Raw genomic sequence first — 26909 nt, 5'->3', positions numbered from 1 at the left:
GACCATACCCGGCCAAAACAAAGAAATACAAAACATAGAAAAATTAACATAGAATGCCCACCCAAATCACACCCTGACCAAACCAAAATAGAGACATAAAAAGCTCTCTATGGTCAGGGCGTGACAAGTAGAATGCCCTGCTTTTATTTTGTCATGGCTCGCCATTAACTAAATAACGATCTTGTTGTGAGTTTATCTTCCTGTAATAATGAAGACAAATGAGCTAAAGTGAAGACATTGTTAGCTATATATGGTCATTATTTGAACTGATAGCAAGCTCTAGCTAACTAGCTAGAAATGAACTAAAACATTGTTTAGAAAGTTACATTTAGTTGCCTAGTTTGCTAGATTGACATATACTAAATTCATTTTTAAACGGTTGGGTTTATTGGTGTTAAAATACACTAGTTATGCTATTTTGTACACTAGGCTGCTGATGTCATGAAGCCTGTATTTTGTGTGATTCTACTTTTTCATAACGACAACGACAAATTTGAAGGCGGATGACAATGTTCATGATGTCACTGCGACAACTAAACTCAGAAAAAAAAGAAACGTCCTCTCACTGTCAACTGCGTTTATTTTCAGCAAACTTAACATGTGTAAATATTTGTATGAACATAACAGGATTCAACAACTGAGACATAAACTGAACAAGTTCCAGACATGTGACTGAGTTATGCGTCCCTGAACAAAGGGGGGATCAAAATCAAAAGTAACAGTCAGTATCTGGTGTGGCCACCAGCTGCATTAAGTACTGCAGTGCATCTCCTCCTCATGGACTGCACCAGATTTGCCAGTTCTAGCTGTGAGATGTTACCCCACTCTTCCACCAAGGCACCTGCAAGTTCCCGGACATTTCTGGGGGGGAATGGCCCTAGCCCTCACCCTCCGATCCAACAGGTCCCAGATGTGCTCAATGGGATTGAGATCCTGGCTCTTCGCTGGCCATGGCAGAACACTGACATTTTTGTCTTGCAGGAAATCACGCACGAACGAGCAGTATGGCTGATGGCATTATCATGCTGGAGGGTCATGTCAGGATGAGCCTGCGGGAAGGGTACCACATGAGGGAGGAGGATGTCTTCCCAGTAACACACAGTGATGAGATTGCCTGCAATGACAACAAGTTCAGTCCAATGATGCTGTGACACACCGCCCCAGACCATGACGGACCCTCCAAATTGATCCCTCTCCAGAGTACAGGCCTCGGTGTAAAAATGCACCTTTCCAGAAACAAGTCTCTCATCGTTTCCGCTTGCTATAGACCACTCTCTGCCCCCAGCTGTGCCCTGGACACCATATGTGAATTGATTGCCCCCAACTGTCTTCTGAGTTCATGCTGCTAGGTGACCTAAACTGGGACATGCTTAACACCCCGGCCATCCTACAATCTAAACTTGATACCCTCAATCTCACACAAATTATCAATGAACCTACCAGGTACAACCCCAAATCCGTAACACGGGCACCCTCATAGATATCATCCTAACTAACTTGCCCTCCAAATAAACCTCTGCTGTTTTCCACCAAGATCTCAGTGATCACTGCCTCATTGCCTGCATTCGTAATGGGTCTGCGGTCAAACGTCCACCACTCATCACTGTCAAACGCTCCCTAAAACACTTCAGCGAACAGGCCTTTCTAATCAACCTGGCCGGGGTATCCTGGAATGACATTGACCTCACCTCGTCAGTAGAGGATGCCTGGTTATTCTTTAAAAATGCCTTCCTCACCATATTAAATAAGCATGCTCCATTCAAAAAATTTAGAACCAGGAACAGGTATAGCACTTGGTTCACTCCAGACCGGTCTGCCCTTGACCAGCACAAAAGAACCCTGTGGCGTTCTGCATTAGCATCGAATAGCCCCCGTGATATGCAACTTTTCAGGGAAGTTAGGAACCATTATACACAGGCAGTTAGGAAAGCTAAGGCTATCTATTTCAAAAGGAGATTTGCGTCCTGTAGTACAAACTCAAAAAAGTTCTGGGACACTGTAAAGTCTATGGAGAACAAGAGCACCTCCTACCAGCTGCCCACTGCACTGAGGCTAGGAAATACTGTCACTACCGATAAATCCACAATAATTGAGAATTTCAATAAGCATTTCTCTACGGCTGGCCATGCTTTCCACCTGGCTACCACTACCCTGGTCAACAGCCCTGCGCTCCCCACAGCAACTTGCCCAAACCTCCCCCACTTCTCCTTCACCCATATCCAGATAGCTGATGTTCTGAAAGAGCTGCAAAATCTGGACCCCTACAACTCAGCCGGGCTAGACAATCTGGACCCTCTCTTTCTAAAATGATCTGCCGAAATTGTTGCAACCCCTATTACTTGCCTGTTCAACCTCTCTTTTGTATTGTCTGAGATTCCCATAGATTGGAAAGCTGTCGCGGTCATACCCCTCTTCAAAGGGGACGACAATCTAGACCCAAACTGCTTCAGACCTATATCTATTATACCCTGCCTTTCTAAGGTCTTTGAAAGGTAAGTTAACAAACAGATTACCGACCATTTCGAATTTCACCATACATTCTCCGCTATGCAATCTGGTTTCAAAGCTGGTCATGGGAGCACCTCAGCCACGCTCAAGATCCTAAACGATATCATAACCGCCATCGATAAGAGACATTACTGTGCAGCCGTATTCATCGACCTGGCTAAGGCTTTCAACTCTGTCAATCACAACATTCTTATTGGCAGACTCAACAGCCTTAGTTTCTGAAATGATTGCCTCGCTTGGTTCACCAACTACTTCTCCGATAAAGTTTAGTATGTCAAATCAGAGGGCCTGTTGTCCGGACCTCTAGCAGTCTCTATGGGGGTGCCACAGGGTTTAATTCTTGGGCAGACTCACTTCTCTGTTTATATCCATGATGTCGCTCTCGCTGCTGGTGACTATTTGATCCACCTCCACGCAGACGACACCATTCTCTATAGCTCTGACCCTTCTTTGCACACTGTGTTAACTAACCTCCAGATGAGCTTCAATGCCATACAACTCTCCTTCCGTGGCCTCCAACTGCTCTTAAATGCAAGTAAAACTAAATGCATGCTCTTCAACCGTTCGCTGCACGCACCTGCCCGGCCGTCCAGCATCACTACTCTGACCGGTTCTGACTTAGAATATGTGGACAACTACAAATACCTAGGTGTCTGGATAGACTGTAAACTCTCCTTCCAGACTCACATTAAACATCTCCAATCCAAATTTAAATCTAGAATCGGCTTCCTATTTCGCAACAAAGCATCCTTCACTCATGCCGCCAAACATACCCTTGTAAAACTGACCATCCTACCGATCCTCGACTTCGGCAATGTCATTTACAAAATAGCCTTCAACACTCTACTCAACAAATTGGATGCAGTCTATCACAGTGCCATCCGTTTTGTCACCAAAGCCCCATATACTACCCAACACTGCAACCTGTATTCTCTCGTTGGCTGGCCGTCGCTTCATACTCGTCGCCAAACCCACTGGCTCCAGGTCATCTACAAGTCTCTGCTAGGTAAAGCACCACCTTATCTCAGCTCACTGGTCACCATAGCAGCACCCACCCGTAGCACGCGATCCAGCAGGTATATCTCACTGGTCACCCCCAAAGCCAATTATTCCTTTGACCGCCTCTCCTTCCAGTTCTCTGCGGCCAATGACTGGAACAAACTGCAAAAATCTCTGAAGCTGGAGACTCTTACCTCCCTCACTAGCTTTAAGCACCAGCTGTCACAGCAGCTCACAGATCACTGCACCTGTACATAGCTCATCTGTAAATAGCCCATCCAATCTACCTCATCCACATACTGTATTTATTTATTTATCTTGCTCCTTTGCACCCCAGTATCTCCACTTGCACATTCAACTTCTGCACACCCTACCATTCCAGTGTGTAATTGCTATATTGTAATTACTTCGCCACCATGGCCTATTTATTGCCTTACCTCTCTTATCCTACCTCATTTGTGTAGTATCTGGGATCTACATCTGTTTATATTAGTTACTGTGCTGTTACTAAGCAGTAATGCATTACGGCAGTGTTACGTTACTACACCTAATAGGAAATGCACATGCGCACTGGAATGCCGGGAACTGTGGAGCCCGAGGGGTTTTGACTAAACGAAAACGAACTGTACTCCCGTCTCCTGCCTGGTCATTTCTCCACAACACAAATATTACAGTGGCGACGAGGTGATTAAACTACATAAACGGACATTGCTTGAAGGGAAGAATGTTGCGTGTGTAATGAAACTCAAAATAATTATGTAATTCGTCAGTTATTTTTTATTTTCTTTCGCCAGTATAGAAGGCTAACCACTGCTAGCACTGCTAGTACAGTATTCAGGAGCTGCCAAGTAGCAAGACTATTGGAGTCCAGAATAGCGACACTGCCCTCTGGTGGTTAAATTAAAAAAAACTGTCTAATTGAACCCGTTGAAATAATATAAATATAAATAATATAAATATTGTCAAAAAAAAAGGAAGAAGGAACGTACATTATTACAATAGAGTGCAGTGAATGAAGTAATTGCAGAAACTTCTGAAGTGAAGAATTAGATGAAAATAAAAGGAATACAAGGAAACTGAACAATTAACTGTGAAAATGGCAATCGTTGGTCGAGTACCAGAGTTTGAGGCTACAAAAGAGGATTTTGATTCCTATTTGGAGCGTTTTGAGCGTTGGCTGGCTGCAAATGAAATCAAAGATGGAAAGAAAGCAGACGTATTTCTCAGTGTTTTGGGTCCAACTGAGTATGGATTGCTGAAAGGTCTCATTGAACCAATGAAAGAAGTGGAATTGGTCCCCACAATGCGAAGAAGCATTCAAGACTTGCAAACAGCGTCTGCTAAAGAGCAAGTGGCTTGCCCACTATAACACAGAGATGAAGCTGAGACTTGCGTGTGATGCATCTCCATACGGAGTAGGAGCCGTCATCTCACATGTTCTACCGTCAGGTGAAGAACACCCTATTGCATTTGCATCACGGACTCTGTCATCAAGTGAGAAAAAGTATGCTCAAATTGAGAAGGAAGCCCTAAGCATAATATTCGGAGTGAAGAAGTTTCACAAATACCTCTACGAAAGGAAGTTCCAACTGCTGACAGATCACAAGCCTCTGTTGGCCATCCTTGGACCAAAATCAGCTATACCAACCCTTGCTGCACTTCGAATGCAACGTTGGGCTCTGATATTGTTAGCCTACGACTACGAGATTGAGTACAGACGATCCAGTGATCACGCAAATGCCGATGCACTATCAAGACTACCATGCAATAGTGACTCCGACAGTGAAGATGATAGAGCAGTCTTCCAGATCTCTCTCATTGATGAACTGCCCATATCTGCTTCTGACATAGCACAGGAAACAAGGAAAGACCCAGTGCTTTCCAAAGTCTTGGACTTAACATTAGGCGGTTGGCCAACCTTTGTAAATGACGATAACCTTCGTCCATTCATCGACAAGAAAGACCAGTTGTCCACTGATCAAGGGTGTGTTCTGTGGGGATCAAGGGTGATGGTACCTCACAAATTCCAGAGGAGACTGCTATCTGACCTGCATGAGGGACATACAGGGATCACTCGAATGAAAGCACTCGCTCGCAGTTATCTGTGGTGGCCTGGACTGGATCAGGACATTCAACAGCATGTAGGCCACTGCTCACCTTGTGAAGCTGTTTGCAACAAGCCTGCTGCTGCACCTCTTCATCCATGGTCCTGGGCTGCTACACCTTGGGAACGCATCCATGTGGATTATGCCGAAATTGACAAGCAACATTTCCTTGTTGTCGTCGATGTCCATTCCAAGTGGATGGAAGTGTTCCCTACTCAACTGACCACAGCTGAAAAGACAATCAATCTTCTCAGACACCTGTTTGCATCCTTTGGACTAGTCAAGGAGCTCGTATCGGACAATGGCCCTCTGTTCACGTCAAACGATTTTGAAATGTTTCTCAAGAACAACGGCGTAAGGCACATCCTGTCACCACCTTACTATCCACAATCAAACGGAGCAGCGGAGAGAGCCGTGCAAACCTTTAAGAAGGCCTGGACTAGACTCGAGGTTCAGTCTGTGCCCATCCACCAAAGGCTTCTCCGGTTCCTGTTTACTTACCGTAACACCCCACACACAGTAACGGAATGTGCACCAGCTGAACTGTTTCTGAAACGCCAACCACGTCTGACATTGTTGAAACCAGACTTGTCAAGCACTGTGGCAAAGCACCAGCTACAGCAGAAGAAAGCTCATGACAGACACTCAAAGACTGTCAGAGAATTCAAAGAGGAAGAGAGGGTGATGGTACGTGATTTCAGACACCCCAAGCGCCTGTGGAACTCAGGTGTGATCTTGCAACGCAGAGGACCTTTGACTTACCAAGTCCAAATTGGTCATCGCCAGGTCAACGTTCATGTGGATCATCTGCTACGGTCCAACGCCCCAGCAGAGACATGCCGAGAGAACAAGAACAATAACGACCCCCAGGACTATTCTCCTGACTGTGGATGTACGGGAGAGACAGAGCCTGACCTTCCACCCGAACCTGGCCCACCACAGGAAGCCCAGGAGGAGCGGAGATATCCTATTCGACAGCGAAGGGCACCTCAAAAGCTTGACCTGTGAGTTGAGCTGGTTAAGGAGGTAACGGACAGTAAAACAAACACTTTAATATATCCTAGATAAAAGGAAAGAAAAAGGGACATTACCTGGGTTAGTTATTAGGACACAAACTCCATCTTCGGGGCAGAATAATCCCCTGGATTTGTGCTGGGCTCAGTAGTTGAAAAATGTTTAAGAATGCATTGTTCAGATATTGCATTAGTAGTTACCTAACATATTTACCTTGTTCTCTGGGAGTTAAACACTATGGGGGAGGAGTGTAGTATCTGGGATCTACATCTGTTTATATTAGTTACTGTGCTGTTACTAAGCAGTAATGCATTACGGCAATGTTACGTTACTACACCTAATAGGAAATGCACATGCGCACTGGAATGCCGGGAACTGTAGAGCACGAGGGGTTTTGACTAAACGAAAACTAACTGTACTCCCGTCTCCTGCCTGGTCATTTCTCCACAACACAAATATTACAATTTGCACATGCTTTTTATAGATTTTTCTACTGTATTATTGATTGTATGCTTGTTTATTCCATGTGTAACTCTCTGTTGTTGTATGTGTCGAACTGCTTTGCTTTATCTTGGACAGGTCGCAGTTGCAAATGAGAACTTGTTCTCAAGTAGCCTACCTGGTTAAATAAAGGTGAAATAAAAAAATATATATAAAAAAGATTTGAATCCTTAAAGAGATGGGTGGGGCTAAGGCTTAAGAGGGTGTGAACGATGCTGAATGGGTGTAGACAAAGAAGAGCTCTCCAGTAGGTTTACCAAAACATTTAAGGGCCATTTTCTCAAAAGTGAGGTTACAAGTTAATCAACTTTCAAAGCAGACTTTACTTTCCCATTGTTCCTCAATGTGTATGTATGATATATCATTTTCTAGCTCTGAGTTTCTACCTTTATCCAATGTAAAAAAACACAATTTCAAATTTTGCTACATAAGACCAAATCGAGCCAGTCGGTCACATAAGGCCTACCTTTATGCAGCGGAGGTTGCAGGATCAGATAGAAAGCATGATCTGTCTCTAGCCTTTTTCTTCCTCACAAATATAGAATTAATTTGCCAGAATATGTTTCATCGTCATCCCATAAGTATTGAAGGTACTGCATTGTTATAGCTAACTTTAGACATATAGCCAGTACCACTGAGGTATAACATTATAACCGACCCAAATATAAAAATGATCAACGAAATCACCAGGTAGCCTATTGTTGTGGCAAAGATGTGTTCATACAGATTGCTAAACGGTACTTTATTTGGATAATATTAATATTAAAAAAGCGCTTGTCACGTCTACTCCGGCGCGCGACACACTGGAATACTAACCACTGGTCCTGGGATTCATCATCATGCACACCTGGCATCCTTCATTATGCGTACCTGCAGATCATCATGATTCACACCTAGACACCATTACCATCCTCATTACCTCCCTTTATATGTCCCTCCATTATGTTCATTCCCCAGTTGGTATTGTTTCCTGTTATCCCGCCACTGTCACGCTGTCTTGTTTCATGTTTTTTTATTAATTGTTTCACCTGCACCTGCTTCTCGACTCACAGGGGAGAATGAATAGATGACCAATCAGATCAGTAGCAATTTACATCCAATCAAAGGTTGAATGAACTCACATTTGAATGAACTGCAGTTTACCACAGTGCACTTTGTTTTTATCATGGGTGAAAGGTTTTGCACTAATCACTGCTTCCTTCATCATAAAGTAGGATAGTCCTGTTTGATGTTGCATAGGTGAAAACTGTTCCTGTTAATTTATAAAGCCTTTTTGCAAGAACTCCTGCATTACTTAACATTGCTACTACTAACATTGCTACTACTAACGTACGAGATACCATACCCAGTCACAGGGATGGCTAATACTTGAAATTCCGTCTGTTACTTTAGATAAAAGGGTCATTCCACAAAAATAGTGCCTTTTGCGTCCCTTTGATATTTTAAGTAGACATGCACCAATATTGATTTTAAAAAGCCTGTTATATTAAATTAAGTGCCTTTTAATATAGACCACATGAGTCAATACATCAAGATTTTTTTTATATGAATAAAGACTTCCTAAAGTGCCAAGACTTATGATATGTCCCTCTGTACAATTCTCGTTTGTGACTTATAAGAAGAGTTTAACCCACTTAACCACAATAATTCTCCATGTTAAAGCACTAATTATTTTGTTGCCTTGACAGTCATTTCTGAAGATTATTATTTATTTAATGTGGTTAGTGATTCATTTACGTCTGTCCTTAATTTTAAGGTCAACCCTGTTACGTGAACTGAACTATCATTTTAATATGAAACTATTCATTTTTAAAATTGAAGCTAAAGTCAAGTCAAATCATAGTGTAAAAGCAGGTGGGCTGGTTCTTCTTTTTTTCTGATGTTTTGTGAGTGGGTTGAGCATAACACGTCAACCCTGTTACCCATAGATAGACAGGCTAAAAATGTTTGAACAAATACATGGTTTTTGTGAACCCTGTGTTCAATTGCTGAAATGTTCAACCCTGTTACGGTCAACTCTGTTACTTTACAGTTGGATGCATTGGTGCCCTTTGGGCAATTCAGATTTTTGGTTGAAGACCTCTTTACATAGCAATGTGATTGTTTTTCATGATTGTGTTTTGTATTTTCTATGCTCCTATACTGCCTTGATTGTGTAATTGTTGTGTAATTGTTGAGATGCAGGGATCCCTTGCAAAAGAGACCTTGGTCTCAATGGGACTACTGTTACAATATAGGTTAAGGGCTCGATTCAATCCATAGCGCTGAAGATCCGCATCATACGGTTGACATTTAAAGGTCATTTTTCGATTGAGCCGACATATGCAGCGCTTACCGTGAATGCAGTCTTTGCAAACGCAATAAAATTGCCTTTGTATGGCAATCATGCAACAACGCAGCTCTTACACGCTACGGATTGAATTGATCCCTAATTAAAAATAAAACATACTGTGCAAATCAGAAGATAGGTAGAGAGAGTTGTAATGAGAGAAAAAATAATATATATGGGGTAGTTTAGTGTATGCACATAGATAGACAGCACACTACCACATCCACACCTCATCCCTATGTGGCAGTAGCATAGATTTACGTTTTTTTAAGGCTAGTGTAAGGATATATTAAGTATGTTCACATTGGAGTTATTAACTTTAAAAAAGTAAGATGTGTTTTCAAAGCTTGTTAAACTAGCTATAGCTAGCTCTGGTCCAGGGTGTTATGGGCTGCTTACTGATGTGAAACATAAACAAATGCAGTGGTGCTGTTGTGTTCCTAACAGTTTGATTGAAAAGTTGTTATTTTTCCAAATAATTATCATCCATCATCCGCAACTTGTGTTGTAAAACCTGTTGTGAATGTATTGTAATGTTTTTAAACTTGTATAACTGCCTTCATTTTGCTGGACCCCATGAAGAGTAGCTGCTGCCTTGGCTAATGGGGATCCATAATAAATAAATAAAAATACAAAAGTCTAAAGCAACTGGTACAATGTACTCACCTGTAGTTTCTGTGTCAAGGAGTGTCTCTGCTCTAGCAGCTCGTTAGCGTTCTCCACTTCCTCTTTCAACCGCTCCATTTCCTGTGGGTAAGACAGGGAGTTTCAGAGAATCAAGATACACATTGTTACAGATTGTTATTTGCTATACAGTGCATTCGGAAAGTATTCAGACCCCTTCCCTGTCAAGGTGTGTCTAAATGCGAAGTCAGGTGCAGGAGAGCAGAGTATTATAAATAAAGCGCACTTTATTAAAGTTCCAAAACGGGAGCACAACAAAACAAACGCGCTCAAAAACACAGGACAATAAAGTAAAGCGCTAAAGAACATCGTATGACATGAAAACAATTACACACAACACATGATGGGAAATATAGGGTAAAAAACAATTAGATTGATTGGGGAAATGAAAACCAGGTGTGTATGAAAACCAGACAAGACAAATGGATATGTAAAAAATGGAGCGGCGATGGCTAGAAAGCCGGTGACGTCGAACGCCGAACGACGCCCGAACAAGGAGAGGAGCCGACTTCAGTGGAAGTGACATTCCCTTTTTCTATATTATGTTACGTTACAACCTTAAATGAAATGTATTATAAAATAAAAATCCTCATCAATCTACACACAATACCGCATATTGACAAAGCGAAAACAGGTTTTTAAAAATGTTTGCAAATGTATTAAAAATTATAAATAGAAATACCTTATTTACATACAGTGGGGCAAAAAAGTATTTAGTCAGCCACCAATTGTGCAAGTTCTCCCACTTAAAAAGATGAGAGAGGCCTGTCATTTTTATCATAGGTACACTTCAACTATGACAGACAAAATGAGAAAGAAAATCCAGAAAATCACATTGTAGGATTTTTAATGAATTTATTTGCAAATTATGGTGGAAAATAAGTATTTGGTCACCTACAAACAAGCATGATTTCTGTCTCTCACAGACCTGTAACTTCTTCTTTAAGAGGCTCCTCTGTCCTCCACTCGTTACCTGTATTAATGGCACCTGTTTGAACTTGTTATCAGTATAAAAAAACACCTGTCCACAACCTCAAACAGTCACACTCCAAACTCCACTATGGCCAAGACCAAAGAGCTGTCAAAGGACACCAGAAACAAAATTGTAGACCTGCACCAGGCTGGGAAGACTGAACCTGCAATAGGTAAGCAGCTTGGTTTGAAGAAATCAACTGTGGGAGCAATTATTAGGAAATGGAAGACATACAAGACCACTGATAATCTCCCTCGATCTGGGGCTCCACGCAAGATCTCACCCCGTGGGGTCAAAATGATCATAAGAACGGTGAGCAAAAATCCCAGAACCACACGGGGGGACCTAGTGAATGACCTGCAGAGAGCTGGGACCAAAGTAACAAAGCCTACCATAAGTAACACACTACGCCGCCAGGGACTCAAATCCTGCAGTGCCAGATGTGTCCCCCTGCTTAAGCCAGTACATGTCCAGGCCCGTCTGAAGTTTGCTAGAGAGCATTTGGATGATCCAGAAGAAGATTGGGAGAATGTCATATGGTCAGATGAAACCAAAATATAACTTTTTGATGAAAACTCAACTCGTCGTGTTTGGAGGACAAAGAATTCTGAGTTGCATCCAAAGAACACCATACCTACTGTGAAGCATGGGGGTGGAAACATCATGCTTTGGGGCTGTTTTTCTGCAAAGGGACCAGGACGACTGATCCGTGTAAAGGAAAGAATGAATGGGGCCATGTATTGTGAGATTTTGAGTGAAAACCTCCTTCCATCAGCAAGGGCATTGAAGATGAAACGTGGCTGGGTCTTTCAGCATGACAATGATCCCAAACACACCGCCCGGGCTACGAAGGAGTGGCTTCGTAAGAAGCATTTCAAGGTCCTGGAGTGGCCTAGCCAGTCTCCAGATCTCAACCCCATAGAAAATCTTTGGAGGGAGTTGAAAGTCCGTGCTGCCCAGCAACAGCCCCATAACATCACTGCTCTAGAGGAGATCTGCATGGAGGAATGGGCCAAAATACCAGCAACAGTGTGTGGAAACCTTGTGAAGACTTACAGAAAACGTTTGACCTCTGTCATTGCCAGAAAGGGTATATAACAAAGTATTGAGATAAACTTTTGTTATTGACCAAATACTTATTTTCCACCATAATTTGCAAATAAATTCATTAAAAAACCTACAATGTGATTTTCTGGAATTTTTTTCTCATTTTGTCTGTCATAGTTGAAGTGTACCTATGATGAAAATTACAGGTCTCTCTCATATTTTTAGGTGGGAGAACTTGCACAATTGGTGGCTGACTAAATACTTTCTTGCACCACTGTAAGTATTCAGACCCTTTGCTATGAAACTCAAAGTGTCCATTGAACATCCTGAGATGTCTCTACAACTTGATTGGAGTCCACCTGTGGTAAATTCAATTGATTGGGCATAATTTGGAAAGACACACACCTGTCTACAGTGGGCTCCAAAATTACTGCCACCCCTGCCTGACTGGCAATGCACAAACAATACTTAAAAGACATATAAACAACACAATTATAGAGATAAACTAAAAATACCAACATGTGAGAAATACTGTACTTTATATATGTTTCAATGGAACACACCAAAATCATTTATTGATTCAATTAAAAATCAATGTCTGGTGTGGGGATAAAATGGCGCCTGAGAGAGAACACTGTGTTTCAGCGAGCTCCCGTGGCATTTCTTAATTTCTCTTTTTATATTCATTTTCTAGCTTGAAAAAGTGGTAGAATTTGCTCAATAAATTATCCTACAATGAGTCTTGATGGCTATTTCTCAAAGATTTCCGACAACATGACCAGCAGAACGACTAAGAACTCGACCAAAACTGGATGAGCATTTTCTTGTTCGCTGATGACCCTATACAGCTTGTTGAGTGTGGTCTTAGTGCCAGCATCGGTTTGTGGTGGTAAATAGACACCTACGAAAAACACAGAAAACTGTCTTGGTAAATAGCATGGTCTACAGCTTATCATGAGGTATTCTAACTCAGGTGAGCAGAACCTTGAGAGTTCCTTAATATTAGAGATCGCACACCAGCTGATGTCAACAAAGACACCCATGCCTCCCCCTTGAGCTTACACAAGGCTGCAGTTCGATCCTGCTGATGCATAGACAAACCAGCTAGATGTAGATTATCCATGTCCTTGTTCAGCCAGGACTCATAAGATATTACAGTTCTTCAGTTCCCGTTGATAGGATAGTCTCGAATAGAGCTCGTCCAGTTTGTTCTCCAGTAGTGGTACGTTCGCCAATAGAACGTAGGGTAGAGCTGGATAATTTATTAGCCAACGTTGTTTCATCAGAGTGCCTGCCTCTTTGGCCTCTTACGCCGTCTCTTCCTTTTCCAAGTCTCTGGAATTAGGGCCTGGTCCGGGGTGAGAAGTATTTCCTGTGCAGCCGACTCATTTAAGGAGCAATCTTCATCCAAATTACTGTTCTCATATCTAGAAGCCTTTTTTGGTCACAGGAAACGATGGCGGAAACATTATGTACAAAAACGCACAAAATAGCAGAGTTGGTCAGGTGCCATTCTGTGTCGTATAATTATGAACGGATATTTTAAACATTTTTCCCCACAAGCTTTTCTTCATGATATTATTACTCTGACTTCACCTCTATCAGCTGCATGCATGACCCAGAATTAGCTCTAGATTTTTTTATTATCTATTTTTTCTCTCTGGCAGACAAACCAGCTCCCTTTAAACTTATTGGAGTAAAAAAATACAAATATTTGGTTCTCTACAGACCTTTCAGGTATTGTTATGATGAAATCAGGCCTGGGCCAAAGCTAGAAAGTATTACTCTGTAGCAGATTGGCAGTTTTTCATGCAATCTAGAAACAGATGCACTTCCTCAGTCAAGAAAGCTAAATCTAGCTACTTTCTAAGTTCTATCTCTGACTCTGCTGGTGAACTGTCTAAATTATGGAAAACAGTTAATACACTGATGCATGGAAATTCCTCTCCTTTCCTGCCTAAGCAAGTTGTCAGACTCTGGCATCATTACTGAGAAAATTAGATTAGTGAAGCTTTTAATTAAAATTTTATCTCTGCAGTAATTTTATTGAAATAAATGGTGGAACTGACCCTGGTCAGCTGCCTGCCCCTCTCCCAGCCTTTAGCTGTGTCACGCCCTGACCTTAGAGATCCTTATTATTCTCTATGTTTAGTTAGGTCAGGTTGTGACTCGGGTGGGAAAATCTTTGTTTTCTATTTCTTTGTGTTTTTGGCTGAGTATGGTTCCCAATCGTGATTGGGGATCATATATGAGTTGTCATTTTCCTTTTGGGTTTTGTGGGATCTTGTTTTCTGTATAGTTTATTTTGCCTTACAGAACTGTGCGCTTTCGTTTTTGTTGTTGTTATTTAGCTTTTGGTGTCATCAATAAAAAGAATGATGTATGCCTACCACGCTACACCTTGGTCCGGTCATTCCACAAACGAGAGCCGTAACAAGCTGGCTCGATGAAAGTTCCATTAACTTCTAGTGAATCTTTGCTTTAAATTCAACAGCTTTCTACTTGCTTGATGCCTTGTGCAAGATTGATGTAAAATAAATTCACTGTGGCTGATTTGCTTGAGCAATTGCTTCAGCTTTCTGCTCCTCTGATTGCAGAATATTTAACACATTTTTAACCTTACTTCTGGTACCATCCCCAGGGACTGAAAGGCGGCCCATGTACTCTCCACTTCACAAAGCTGGTGTAAGGGTTTTCGTCTGATGAAGAGGAGTAGTACGAAGGATCGGAGGACCAATGCGCAGCGTGGTAAGTGTCCATAATGTTTTTTAATACAGACAATAGAACACTCGAACAAAACAACAAACGATGATGTGAATATACAAAACCGAAAACAGTACAGTGTGGACCAAACACTCACACGGAAAACAAACACCCACAACTCAAAAGTGAAACAAGGCTACCTAAGTATGATTCTCAATCAGGGACAACGATTGACAGCTGCCTCTGATTGAGAACCATACTAGGCCGAACACAAAAATCCAAAATTATAGAAAAACTAACATAGACAACCCACCCAACTCACGCCCTGACCATACTAAAACAAAGACATAACAAAGGAACTAAGGTCAGAACGTGACAGGTGGTGACCCGTATGACCTAAATAATTATCGTCCCATTTTCAAAAACTCTCTTGCCTAGAAACAATTATAGAATCCTTGTTAAATACCCAACTTAGATCCTTTTTAACTACGAAATGTATTCTAAATGTACACCAGTCAGGTTTCAGACCAGGTCATAGCACCATCTCTGCTACTTCTTTGATCTTAAATTATGTTCTTAATTGTTTGGGTTAAAAATAAACATTGTGCAGCCCTTTTTATTGACCTGTCTAAAGCTTTTGACACTGTGGATCACTCAGTAATTATTCTGAAGCTTTCATCAATTGTCCTGCACCAGGCAAGCTGTGTGTAGCTGGTTTAAAATTATTTATTCATTTGAGTCAATTGGAGGTGTACCTGTGGATGTATTTCAAGGCCTACCTTCAAGCTCAGTGCCTCTTTGATTGACATCATGGGAAAATCAAAAGAAATCAGCCAAGACCTCAAAAACAAAAAGTAGACCTCGACAAATCTGGTTCATCCTCCACAAGTCTGGTTCATCTGTACAAACAATAGTACGCAAGTATAAACACCATGGGACCACGCAGCCGTCATACGGCTCAGGAAGGAGAAGCGTTCTGTCTCCTAGAGATTAACGTACTTTGGTGCGAAAACTGCAAATCAATCCCAGAATAACAGCAAAATACTTTATGAAGATTATGGAGGAAACAGGTACAAAAGTATCTATATCCACAGTAAAACGAGTCCTATATTGACATAAGCTGAAAGGCCGTTCTGCAAGGAGCGGCCTGACTGGTGTCTTGAGATGTTGCTTCATTATATCCACATAATTTTCCTACCTCATGATGCCATCTATTATGTGAAGTGCACCAGTCCCTCCTGCTCCAAAACCGCCATAAAAAAAGCCAGAATACTGTTTGCAACTGCCCATGGGGACCAAGATCGTACTTTTTTGGAGAAATGTCCTCTGGTCTGATGAAACAAAAATAGAAAAAGGGGGAGGCTTGCAAGCCGGAGAACACCATCCCAACCGCAAAGCACGGGGGTGGCAGCATCATGTTATGGGGATGCTTTGCTGCAGGAGGGACTGGTGCACTTCACATAATAGATGGCATCATGAGGTAGGAAAATTATGTGGATATAATGAAGCAACATCTCAAGACATCAGTCAGGAAGTTAAAGCTTGGTCGCAAATGGGTCTTCCAAATGGACAATGACCCCAAGCATACTTCCAAAGTTGTGGATAACAAAGTCAAGGTATTGGAGGGCCATCACAAAGCCCTGAACTCAATCCTATAGAAAAGTTGTGGGCAGAACTGAAAAAGCATGTGTGAGCAAGGAGGCCTACAAACCAGACTCAGTTACACCAGCTCTGTCAGGAGGAATGGGCCAAAATTCACCCAACGTATTGTGGGAAGCTTGTGGAAGGGTACCTGAAACGTTTGACCCAAGTTAAACAGTTTAAAGGCAATCCTACCAAATACTAATTGAGTGTATGTAAACTTCTGACCCACTGGGAATGTGATGAAATAAATAAAAGCTGAAATGAATAATTATCTCTACTATTATTCTGACATTTCACATTCTTAAAATAAAGTGGTGATCCTAACTGACCTAAAACAAGGGAATTTTTACTTGGATTAAATGTCAGGAATGGATTAGGCTGGATTAAATGTCAGTTTAAATGTATTAGGCTAATGTGTATGTCATCTTCCGACAACTTTACTTTGGATGATGCCATCATTGATTGTGTTCCCACCTATAAATATCTGGGCATCTGGATTGCTCGAAAAGCTATCTCACAAAAAGCATGTTGATTAATCAGTTAAGAAATCAATAATTAAAATAGGCGTCCTCTATAGGAACAGGTCCTGTCTTTTGTTATTGCAGAAAACAAATAATTCAGTCAACATTCATTACGGTTATTTACTATGGCAATATCGTCTATATGCATACAGCTGCCACTGTATTGTAGCCATTGGACAAAGTTGATCATAGCGCATTGCAACTTATTATGGGCGATAGGTTGAGTACACATCATTGCATTTTATATCAGAATGTGGGCTGGCCCTCCTTGAAGTGTCATAGAATGATTAATTGCACTCCTTTTGTCTATAAAGCCCTCTTGCATAACCTTCTACCATACCTTAACTTATTGTTAACCTATAGATATACGGGCTACCGGACACAGGCTCAGATGGCTATCTGTAGAGATCCCTTCGATCTCCACTGAGTTGGGTCGATCTGCTTTTAGTTTTTTTGCATCTGGAATGATCTACAATGCACTTTAAAATTGAAGGAATTGGTGCCTCTAGGGCATTTCAGACAGTTGTTAGGGGACCTATTTACTGAAGAATGTGTCTGGTTTTTATGATTCTGTTTGGCCTTTTCTGTATTTTTGTGTATATGAATGTGTATTTTAATGTGTTCATTGTTTTGTATGTATATTGCTGTGCTATACAGGGCTCATCTGGAAAACAGACCTTAGTCTCAGCATTGACTCCTTGTCAAAATAAAGGTTTAAGAAAATTACATTGTAAATTGTATTCATTTTTATTTGTAGACTGTCTGAAATTGGCCTGGGTTAGGCAGCCGGCATTTGATTTGAAAACTACCTGACAGATAAGACAATGTGTTTCTTCTGATAGTGTTAAGTCAGGTTTCCTTGATATTACTAAAGGTGTCCCCCAAGGGTCAATTTTGGACCATGTACTATTTTACTATCTTTAGAAAACAATATTGGTTTGTCTGTAAGAAATTGTAACCTCCACTTGTATGCGGACAATACTGTTGACCTTTCTATTGACAAGGCTCTTCCAGAACTGCAATTTGCCTTTGTTGCTTTGCTGAAAGCAGTTGTTGAACTGAAAGCTGTACTTAATGTAGGTAAGTATATATTATTTTCCAAAAAGCTTAAAAATGTATCTGACGATTTATGCATATATTGGGAGGGTTTCATTACAAAATGCTATATATCCATTTTCAGATGAGCTTTTATTGTTGAAATAATTTATGAAAGAGATTGGTGTGTCTTTTCACCACCTAATCATGTCATGGGGTTGTTCAATGACAGACATGTATTTGATTGAACTCTATAATTTGATGGTTTCATTTCAGAGAGACAAATAATCATGTTTTGTTGCAAAGCGCTATATATCCGCCTCATTCGCAGAGAAATAAGTAGTACTGCTAGGTTTTAAACAGTCAAATGTGACAAATTACAATTTTTTTCATAATAAAAACTGTATATATTATGAACTTGTGGCACATACGTACACATGGATTTTCTGTTGTACAGTAGATATGTGCTAGTAGAGTAGGGGCCTGAGGGCACACACTTAACTTCTTTGGGATAGGGGGCAGCATTTTCACTTTTGGATGAATAGCGTACCCAGAGTGAACTGCCTCCTACTCAGTCCCAGATGTGAATAATGCATATTATTATTAGTATTGGATAGGAAACACTCTGATGTTTCTAAACCTGTTTGAATTATGTCTGTGAGTATAACAGAACTCATAAGGCAGGCAAAAACATGAGAAGAAATCCAAACAGGAAGTGGGAAATCTGAGGTTTCTAGTTTTTGAGCCCCTATCAAATTCACAGTGAGATATGGGTTATTTTGCACTTCCTACGGCTTCCACTAGATGTCAACCGTCTTTAGAAAGTTGTTTCAGGCTTCTCCTGTGAAGGAGGGCCGGATGGGAGCTGTTTGACTAAGGGGTCTGCCAGCAGCCTCGTTCTCAGTCATGCTCATTTCACATTCTCTCGTTCCATTGCTTTTCTACAGACAATGGAATTCTCCGGTTGGAACATTATTGAACATTTATGATAAAAACATCCTAAAGATTGATTCTATACTTAGTTTGACAAGTTTCTTTGACCTGTAATATAACTTTTTGAACTTTTTGTCCGACTGGACCTGAACGAGCTTTTGGATTTGTTTACCAAACACCCTAACAAAAGAAGCTATTTGGACATAAATGATGGACATTACCGAACAAAACAAGCATTTATTATGGAACTGCGATTCCTGGGAGTGCATTCTGATGAAGATATTCAAAGGTAAGTGAATATTTATAATGCTATTTATGACTGATGTTGACATGGCAGATATTTATTTTGGCTGGTTTGGGCTCTGAGCGCCGTTCTCAGATTATGCTTTTTCCGTAAAGTTTTTTTGAAATCTGATACAGTGGTTGCATTAAGGAGAAGTGTATCTAAAGTTTCATGCATAACACTTGAATTTTCATCAACATTTATAATGAGTATTTCTGTCAATTCAAGTGGCTCTCTGCAATATCACTGCATGTTTTGGAACTACTGAACATAACACGCCAATGTAAAATATGATTTTTGGATATAAATATGAACTTTACCGAACAAAGCCTACATGTATTGTGTAACATGAAGTCCTATGAGTGTCATCTGATGAAGATCATCAAAGTTTAGTGATTCATTTTATCTCTATTTGTGCTTTTTGTGACTCCTCTTTTTGGATGGAAAAATGGCTGGGTTTTTCTGTGAGTTGGTGGTGACCTAACATAATCGTTTGTGGAGCCTTCGTTGTAAAGCATTTTTTAAATCAGACACTGTGTTTGGATTAACAAGGATTTTATCTTTAAAATGGTGCCTAATACGTGTATGTTTGATAAATTTGATTTATGAGATTTCTGTTGATTTATATTTGGTGCTCTGCAATTTCATTGGCTGTTTGCGAGCGGTTCCGCAAGCGGAACGGTGTTCCCAGTCCTAGACAGGTTAATATGTGACCCATTTCAGGAAAAAAGGTGTATGTCGCGGGTCACTACGATATCAAAGGAGATGGTGAAAACGCCTGTCACCGGATTATATCTTCAAACTAAGGGCAACCATGGCATCCGTGACAGGCATCCATGACATTCAACCATGATGCATACGGGTAAGAAAGTCTAGCTAGCTAAATTTTCAGATATTACAAGTTTAAAATATTTACAAAGTTGTCTTAATTTCTAGTTAAAGTGTACTGTTAGCTAGCTAACATTAGCTGGCTGGCTCGCTAGCTAATGTTATGTGTGATCTTATTATTCATATCTCAGTGCCATTTGCTTGGCTAGTTATAGCCTAAATTTAGCTAGCTAACATTGAACCTGGTTGGTTAGCTACCTGCAGATTCATGCAGGGTTGTAAAGTCATGAGTAGGGATTATGGTTCATTGTTTACCTAGCTAGCTAGCTACATGTCTTAACAAAAGACTATACTATGCAAGTAACCATTTCGGGTGAGTTCGTAAATTCAGTATGGCCATCTACTCCAATTTCAGAGCACTCATCTGAGTGTGCCAGAGCGCAGAATAACTGATGAATTTACAACCGCTCAGTAAACGTAGGCAAAAAAGCGGCATTAACTTGTTGCCAGCAGCACAGTTGCAGTCACCAATGCTCTGGATAACATGAAAACAGCCTTTTCTCAAAAGTGAGGTTGCGAGTTTATCAGCTTTCAAAGCAGAATTACTTTCCCATTGTTCCTCAAATGCAGTGTATGATATACCATTTTGTAGCTCTGTGTCTCTGCTTTTATCTCTGCTTTATCTTTTTTTTTTTTGCTACATAAGACTGAATCAAGGCGATCGCTCACATATGTTGTGAAATCTGTTGTGAATGTGTTGTAAAGTACCTGTTTGCCTTGGCAGCAGCTAATGGGAATCCATAATAAATACAAATACGAATACAATATAAAACATTTGAAAAAATGTATTTGTTACATACGCCGAATACAACCACTGTAGACATTACCATGAAATGCATGCTTACGAGCCTTTCCCAGCAATGCAGAGTATAAAAAAATAAATAATAAAAACTCTAACACAAGAGGAATGAAATACACAAGAATGAACCTACAGTGCCTTCAGGGGCCACAGTGTCTCCTGACCCCTCCTGTCTCAGCCTCCAGTATTTATGCTGCAGTAGTTTATGTGTCGGGGGGCTAGGGTCAGTTAGTTATATCTGGAGTACTTCTTCTGTCCTATCCGGTGTCCTGTGTGAATTTAAGTATGCACTCTCTAATTCTCTCTTTCTTTCTCTCTCTCGGAGGACCTGAGCCCTAGGACCATGCCTCAGGACTACCTGACAAGATAACTCCTTGCTGTCCCCAGTCCACCTGGCCGTGCTGCTGCTCCAGTTTCAACTGTTCTGCCTGTGATTATTATTATTTGACCATGCTGGTCATTTATGAATATTTGAACATCTTGGCCACGTTCTGTTATAATCTCCACCCGGCACAGCCAGAAGAGGACTGGCCACCCCACATAGCCTGGTTCCTCTCTAGGTTTCTTCCTACGTTTTGGCCTTTCTAGGGAGTTTTTCCTAGCCACCGTGCTTCTACACCTGCATTGCTTGCTGTTTGGGGTTTTAGGCTGGGTTTCTGTACAGCACTTTGAGATATCAGCTGATGTACGAAGGGCTATATAAATAAATTTGATTTGATTCAAAAAGTATTCACACCCCTTTACTTATACCACATAGTGTTGTGTTACAGCCTGAATTTAAAATAGATTACATCGAGATTTTGTGTCACACATCTACACACAATACCCTATAATGTCAAAGTAATAATGTTGAGAAATATATATATAAAATGTCAAAGCGGAAATGTCTTAAGTCAATGAAACCCATTTGTTTTGGCACACCTAAATACATTCAGGAGTAAAAATGTGCTCAAGAAATCGCATAATAAGTTGCATGGATGCATTCCGTGTTCAATAATAGTAGTTACTATGATTTTTTAATTATGTTAACCACTATTACTCCCCAATGTACTCCACACATACAATTATCTGTGAAGTCCTTCAATCGAGTAGTGAATTTCAAGCAGAGACTCAACCACAATGACCAGGGAGGTTTATCAAAGAAGGGCAACGATTGGTAGATGTGTAAATAAACAATTTTAAAAAGCAGACGCCAAATATTCCTTTGAGCATGGTGAAGTTATTAATTAGGCTTTGGATGGGTATCAAGTCACCCAGTCACTACAAAGATACAGTTGTTCTTCCTAACTCAATTGCCGGAAAGGAAGGGAACTGCTCAGGGTTTTAACCAACAGAGTTGAATTGTTTTGATATGAAAAAACTAAGGATAGAGGTAGTTACTCCACAATACTCTATACAATACTAAGGTAGTTACTCCACAATATTAACCTTAATGACAGAGTGAAAAGAAGGAAGCCTGTACAGAATACACATATTCCAAAACATGCATCCTGTTTGCAACAAGGCACTTAAGTAATACTGCAAAACATGTGAAAAATAAATGTACTTTTTGTCTTGAATAAAAAGCATTATGTTTGGGGCAAATCCAACACATCACTGATTACCACTCTTCATATTTTCAAGCATGTAGTGGCTGCATCATGTTATGGGTATGCTTGTCATTGGCAAGGACTAGGGAGTTTTTTAGGATAAAAAGAAACGGAATACAGATATAAGCACAGGCAAAATCCTAGAGAAAAACCTGGTTCAGTCTGCTTTCCAACAGACACTAGGAGACAAATTCAACTTTCAGCAGGACAATAATCTAAAACACAAGGCCAAATCTACACCGGAGTTGCTTACCAAGACAACATTTAATGTTCCTGAGATTGCCTAGTTACAGTTTTGGCTTAAATCGTCTTGAAAATATATTTCAAGTCTTGCTGTCTAGCAATTATCAACAATCAACGTGACAGAGCTTGAAGGATTTTAAAAAGACAAATGGGCAAATATTGTACAATCGAGGTGTGCAAAGCTCTTAAAGCCCAAAAGACTCACAGCTGTTATTGCTGCCAAAGGTGCTTCTAAAACATATTGACTCAAGGGGTGTAAACACACACGTAAATGAGAAATTTCTGTATTTCATGTTGAATACATTTGCAAACATTTCTAAAACACGTTTTTGTTTTGTCATTATGGGCTATTGTGTGTAGATGGGTGAGAAAAACAATGAATTCAATCCATTTTGAATGTAACACAACAAAATGTGGAATAAGTCGGGAGGTATTCATACTTTCTGAAGGCACTACAGGGAGTACCAGATTAATGTGCAGGGGTACGAGGTATTTGAGGTAGATATGTACATAAAGGCAGGGTAAAGTGACTAGGCATCATGATAGATAATAATAGTAGTAAAATAAAGAGCAGAGTAGCATTGGCAAATGATGAGTGTAAAAGTGTGTGTGTATGTGTATTTTGAGTGTATGTGTGTGTGTGTTGTGTCGGTATGCGTGTGTGTGTATCAATACAGTAACATGAGATCTGTATGTAAAATATTTACATTTTATCATTTGAGTCATTTAGCAGATGCTCTTATCCAGAGTGACTTAGTCCACTCATCTTAAGGTCGCTAGGTTAGACAACCACATATCACAGTCAAATATATAGGATACGAACATTCTATTCTAGCTAAACAATAAATATATAGCATTTTGCCACAAAACCCATTATAATACTAAAATTTATGAATAAGCAAATTTGAGAACAGTTATATTTTACACACTGATGAAAAAACACAAATGTGAAAAATTGGTGAATGTAGCATTGAACGTTTCCCTGCTTATAAATATCTGGGTATCTGGATTGTCGACAAGCTATCGTCCAAAAATCATATTGATGGGTTAGTTAAAAGTTAAGAATTATAATGAGCTTCCTTTATAGGAATAGGGCATGCCTTTCATTAAATAGTAGAAAACAAATTGTTCAGTTGACATTCCGGCTTTACACTATGGTGATATCGTCTATAGGAATGCAGCTACCACTGTATTGAAGGCAATGGACCCAGTGTGTCATAGCACACCAAACTTTAATGCAGGCGATAGGTTCAGTACACATCACTGCATTCTGTATCAGAAAGTAGGTTGGCCATCTCCAGTCTCATAGATCAATGCCCTGCTCTCTTTTGGTTTATAAAGCCCTCTTATGCAAACTTTCACCTTACCTTACAGACATACGAGTCACCAGACACGATCAGAGGAATGGCTGATGCTAGATGTCACAATGATCACTATAGGTAAATCTGCATTCAGTTATTTTACGACCTATGTATGGAATGATATGCAGAGCTCTGTGCACCTTGATGCTCTGGTGCCTCTAGAGCAGTTCAAGTTGTTAAACTTTTGTGACTAGGTGCCAGCATTTTCATTTTTGGAAAAAAAATGTTCCCGTAGTAAACGGGATATTTTGTCAGGACAAGATGCTACAATATGCATATAATTGACAGCTTAGGATAGAAAACACTCTAAAGTTTCCAAAACTGTAAAAATATTGTCTGTGAGTATAACAGAACTGATGTTGCAGGCGAAAGCCTGAGAAAAATCCAATCCGGAAGTGCCTCATGTTTTGAAAGCGCTGCATTCCATTGCGTCCCTATTGAGCAGTGAATGGGCTATCAACCAGATTACTCTTTCTCCGTATTCCCCAAGGTGTCTACAGCATTGTGATGTAGTTTTACGCATTTATGTTGAAGAATACCCGTAGGCGGCAACATTGCGCAAGTGGTCACCTGATGCTCCCAGAGAGATTCTCGCGTAAAATACAGAGGTAGCCATTACTCCAATCGGTCCAACTGAAAAACTAATTGTCCTGATGGATATATTATCGAATAGATATTTGAAAAACACCTTGAGGATTGATTATAAACAACGTTTGCCATGTTTCTGTCGATATTATGGAGCTAATTTGGAATATTCTTCGCCGTTTTCGTGACTGCAATTTCCGGGCGATTTCTCAGCCAAACATGAAGAACAAATGGAGCTATTTCGCCTACAAAAATAATATTTTTGGAAAAAATAAACATTTGTTATCTAATATGGGGGTCTTGTGAGTGAAAACATCCGAAGCTCATCAAAGGTAAACGATTTAGTTTGATTGCTTTTCTGATTTCCGTGACCAAGTTAGCTGCTGCTAGCTGGACAAAATGCTATCGATAAAAATGCTATCGATAAACTTACACAAATGCTTGTCTAGCTATGACTGTAAAGCATATTTTGAAAATCTGAGATGACAGGGTGATTAACAAAAGGCTAAGCTGTGTCTCAATATATTTCAATTGTGATTTTCATGAATATTTATGTCCGTTGCGTTATGCTAATTAGTGTCAGATGATGACAACGGTCCGGTTCACGGGATGGGGTGTCACTAGAGGTTAATTGAGGACCTCTAACCTCTTTGTTAGGGAATGTGTTTGCTTCTTAAATTGCTTGTAGTATTGTATGTTCTCATTATGTTTAATGGTTGAATGTTGTAAATGTTATAAATTGTGTTCATGCAGAGCTCCCTTGGAAAAGAAGCCTTGGTCCCAATGGACCAAGATGAAAACAAAATAAAGATCAAATAAAATAGGTGTCTCCAAATATGTCACACACGTACCTCTTCTTTATCCTTCAGAGTGCTTTCCAGTTCTTCAATGGTCTGGTTTAGCTCCGTCTTCTGGGATTTGATCACAGGGGTCTGGGAGTTCTGGCACTCTAGCTCAGTCACCTAGACACACATGCACGCACACACACATAGACAAAATAAATTAGAAATAAGATACACACATAAACTGAACAAATACCATTGATGCGCCACACACCATTCCCATCTCTCTCCCATGTCTTCTGCCTCCTCACCCGTTTGTGGAGTCTCTCGGCCTCCTCCTGGTAGGCAGCCAGTTGTTGTTTCCACTGTTTTACGTTAGCTGTGGACTCCAGCAGAGTGGCTGTTAGCTTAGCATTGTTCCCCTTTAGAGCTGATAGCTCTGCCTCCCAGTGCTTGTTGATGGAGGGGCTGGGAAAGAGGACACATTAACATGATTACTTTATAAGAACAGAACAAAAGGTAACATACTACAGTGGGGCAAAAAAGTATTTAGTCAGCCACCAATTGTGCAAGTTCTCCCACCTAAAAAGATGAGAGAGGCCTGTAATTTTCATCAGAGGTACACTTCAACTATGACAGACAAAATGAAAAAAGAAAATCCAGAAAATCACATTGTAGGATTTTTAATGAATTTATTTGCAAATGATGGTGGAAAATAAGTATTTGGTCACCTACAAACAAGCAAGATTTCTGGCTCTCACAGACCTGTAACTTCTTCTTTAAGAGGCTCCTCTGTCCTCCACTCGTTACCTGTATTAATGGCACCTGTTTGAACTTGTTATCAGTATAAAAGACACCTGTCCACAACCTCAAACAGTCACACTCCAAACTCCACTATGGCCAAGACCAAAGAGCTGTCAAAGGACACCAGAAACAAAATTGTAGAACTGCACCAGGCTGGGAAGACTGAATCGGCAATAGGTAAGCAGCTTGGTTTGAAGAAATCAACTGTGGGAGCAATTATTAGGAAATGGAAGACATACAAGACCACTGATAATCTCCTTGGATCTGGGGCTCCACGCAAGATCTCACCCCGTGGGGTCAAAATGATCACAAGAACGGTGAGCAAAAATCCCAGAACCACACGGGGGGACCTAGTGAATGACCTGCAGAGAGCTGGGACCAAAGTAACAAAGCCTACCATCAGTAACACACTACGCTGTCAGAGACTCAAATTCTGCAGTGCCAGACGTGTCCCCATGCTTAGCCAGTACATGTCCAGGCCCGTCTGAAGTTTGCTAGAGAGCATTTGGATGATCCAGAAGAAGATTGGGAGAATGTCATATGGTTAGATGAAACAAAATATAACTTTTTGGTAAAAAC

At 40.6% G+C, this 26909-nt stretch overlaps 1 protein-coding gene across 3 annotated transcripts in view; it reads right to left on the bottom strand.

Annotated features, from left to right (window-relative positions):
- homer1b (homer scaffold protein 1b) overlaps positions 1 to 26909 on the bottom strand; it is a 124841-nt gene that overhangs the window by 5202 nt on the left and 92730 nt on the right. For 2 of the 3 annotated variants that reach the window (XM_021606787.3, XM_021606786.3), the window contains 3 exons: positions 25838 to 25994; positions 25596 to 25706; positions 10123 to 10203 (listed from right to left, as the gene is read on the bottom strand). In XM_021606787.3, coding sequence (XP_021462462.3) covers positions 10123 to 10203; positions 25596 to 25706; positions 25838 to 25994 — 349 coding nt within the window. Of the gene's footprint in view, positions 1 to 562; positions 1115 to 10122; positions 10204 to 25595; positions 25707 to 25837; positions 25995 to 26909 lie in introns of those variants that run through there. The other variant, XM_090238179.1, reaches the window with a different exon arrangement.

The sequence above is a fragment of the Oncorhynchus mykiss genome, chromosome 6 (assembly GCF_057628025.1).
Source record: "Oncorhynchus mykiss isolate SJ-2025 chromosome 6, ASM5762802v1, whole genome shotgun sequence".
Taxonomy (NCBI): domain Eukaryota; kingdom Metazoa; phylum Chordata; class Actinopteri; order Salmoniformes; family Salmonidae; genus Oncorhynchus; species Oncorhynchus mykiss.
The sequence above is the reverse complement of the archived record's forward strand: the minus strand, read 5'-3'. Positions and strand labels throughout refer to the sequence as shown.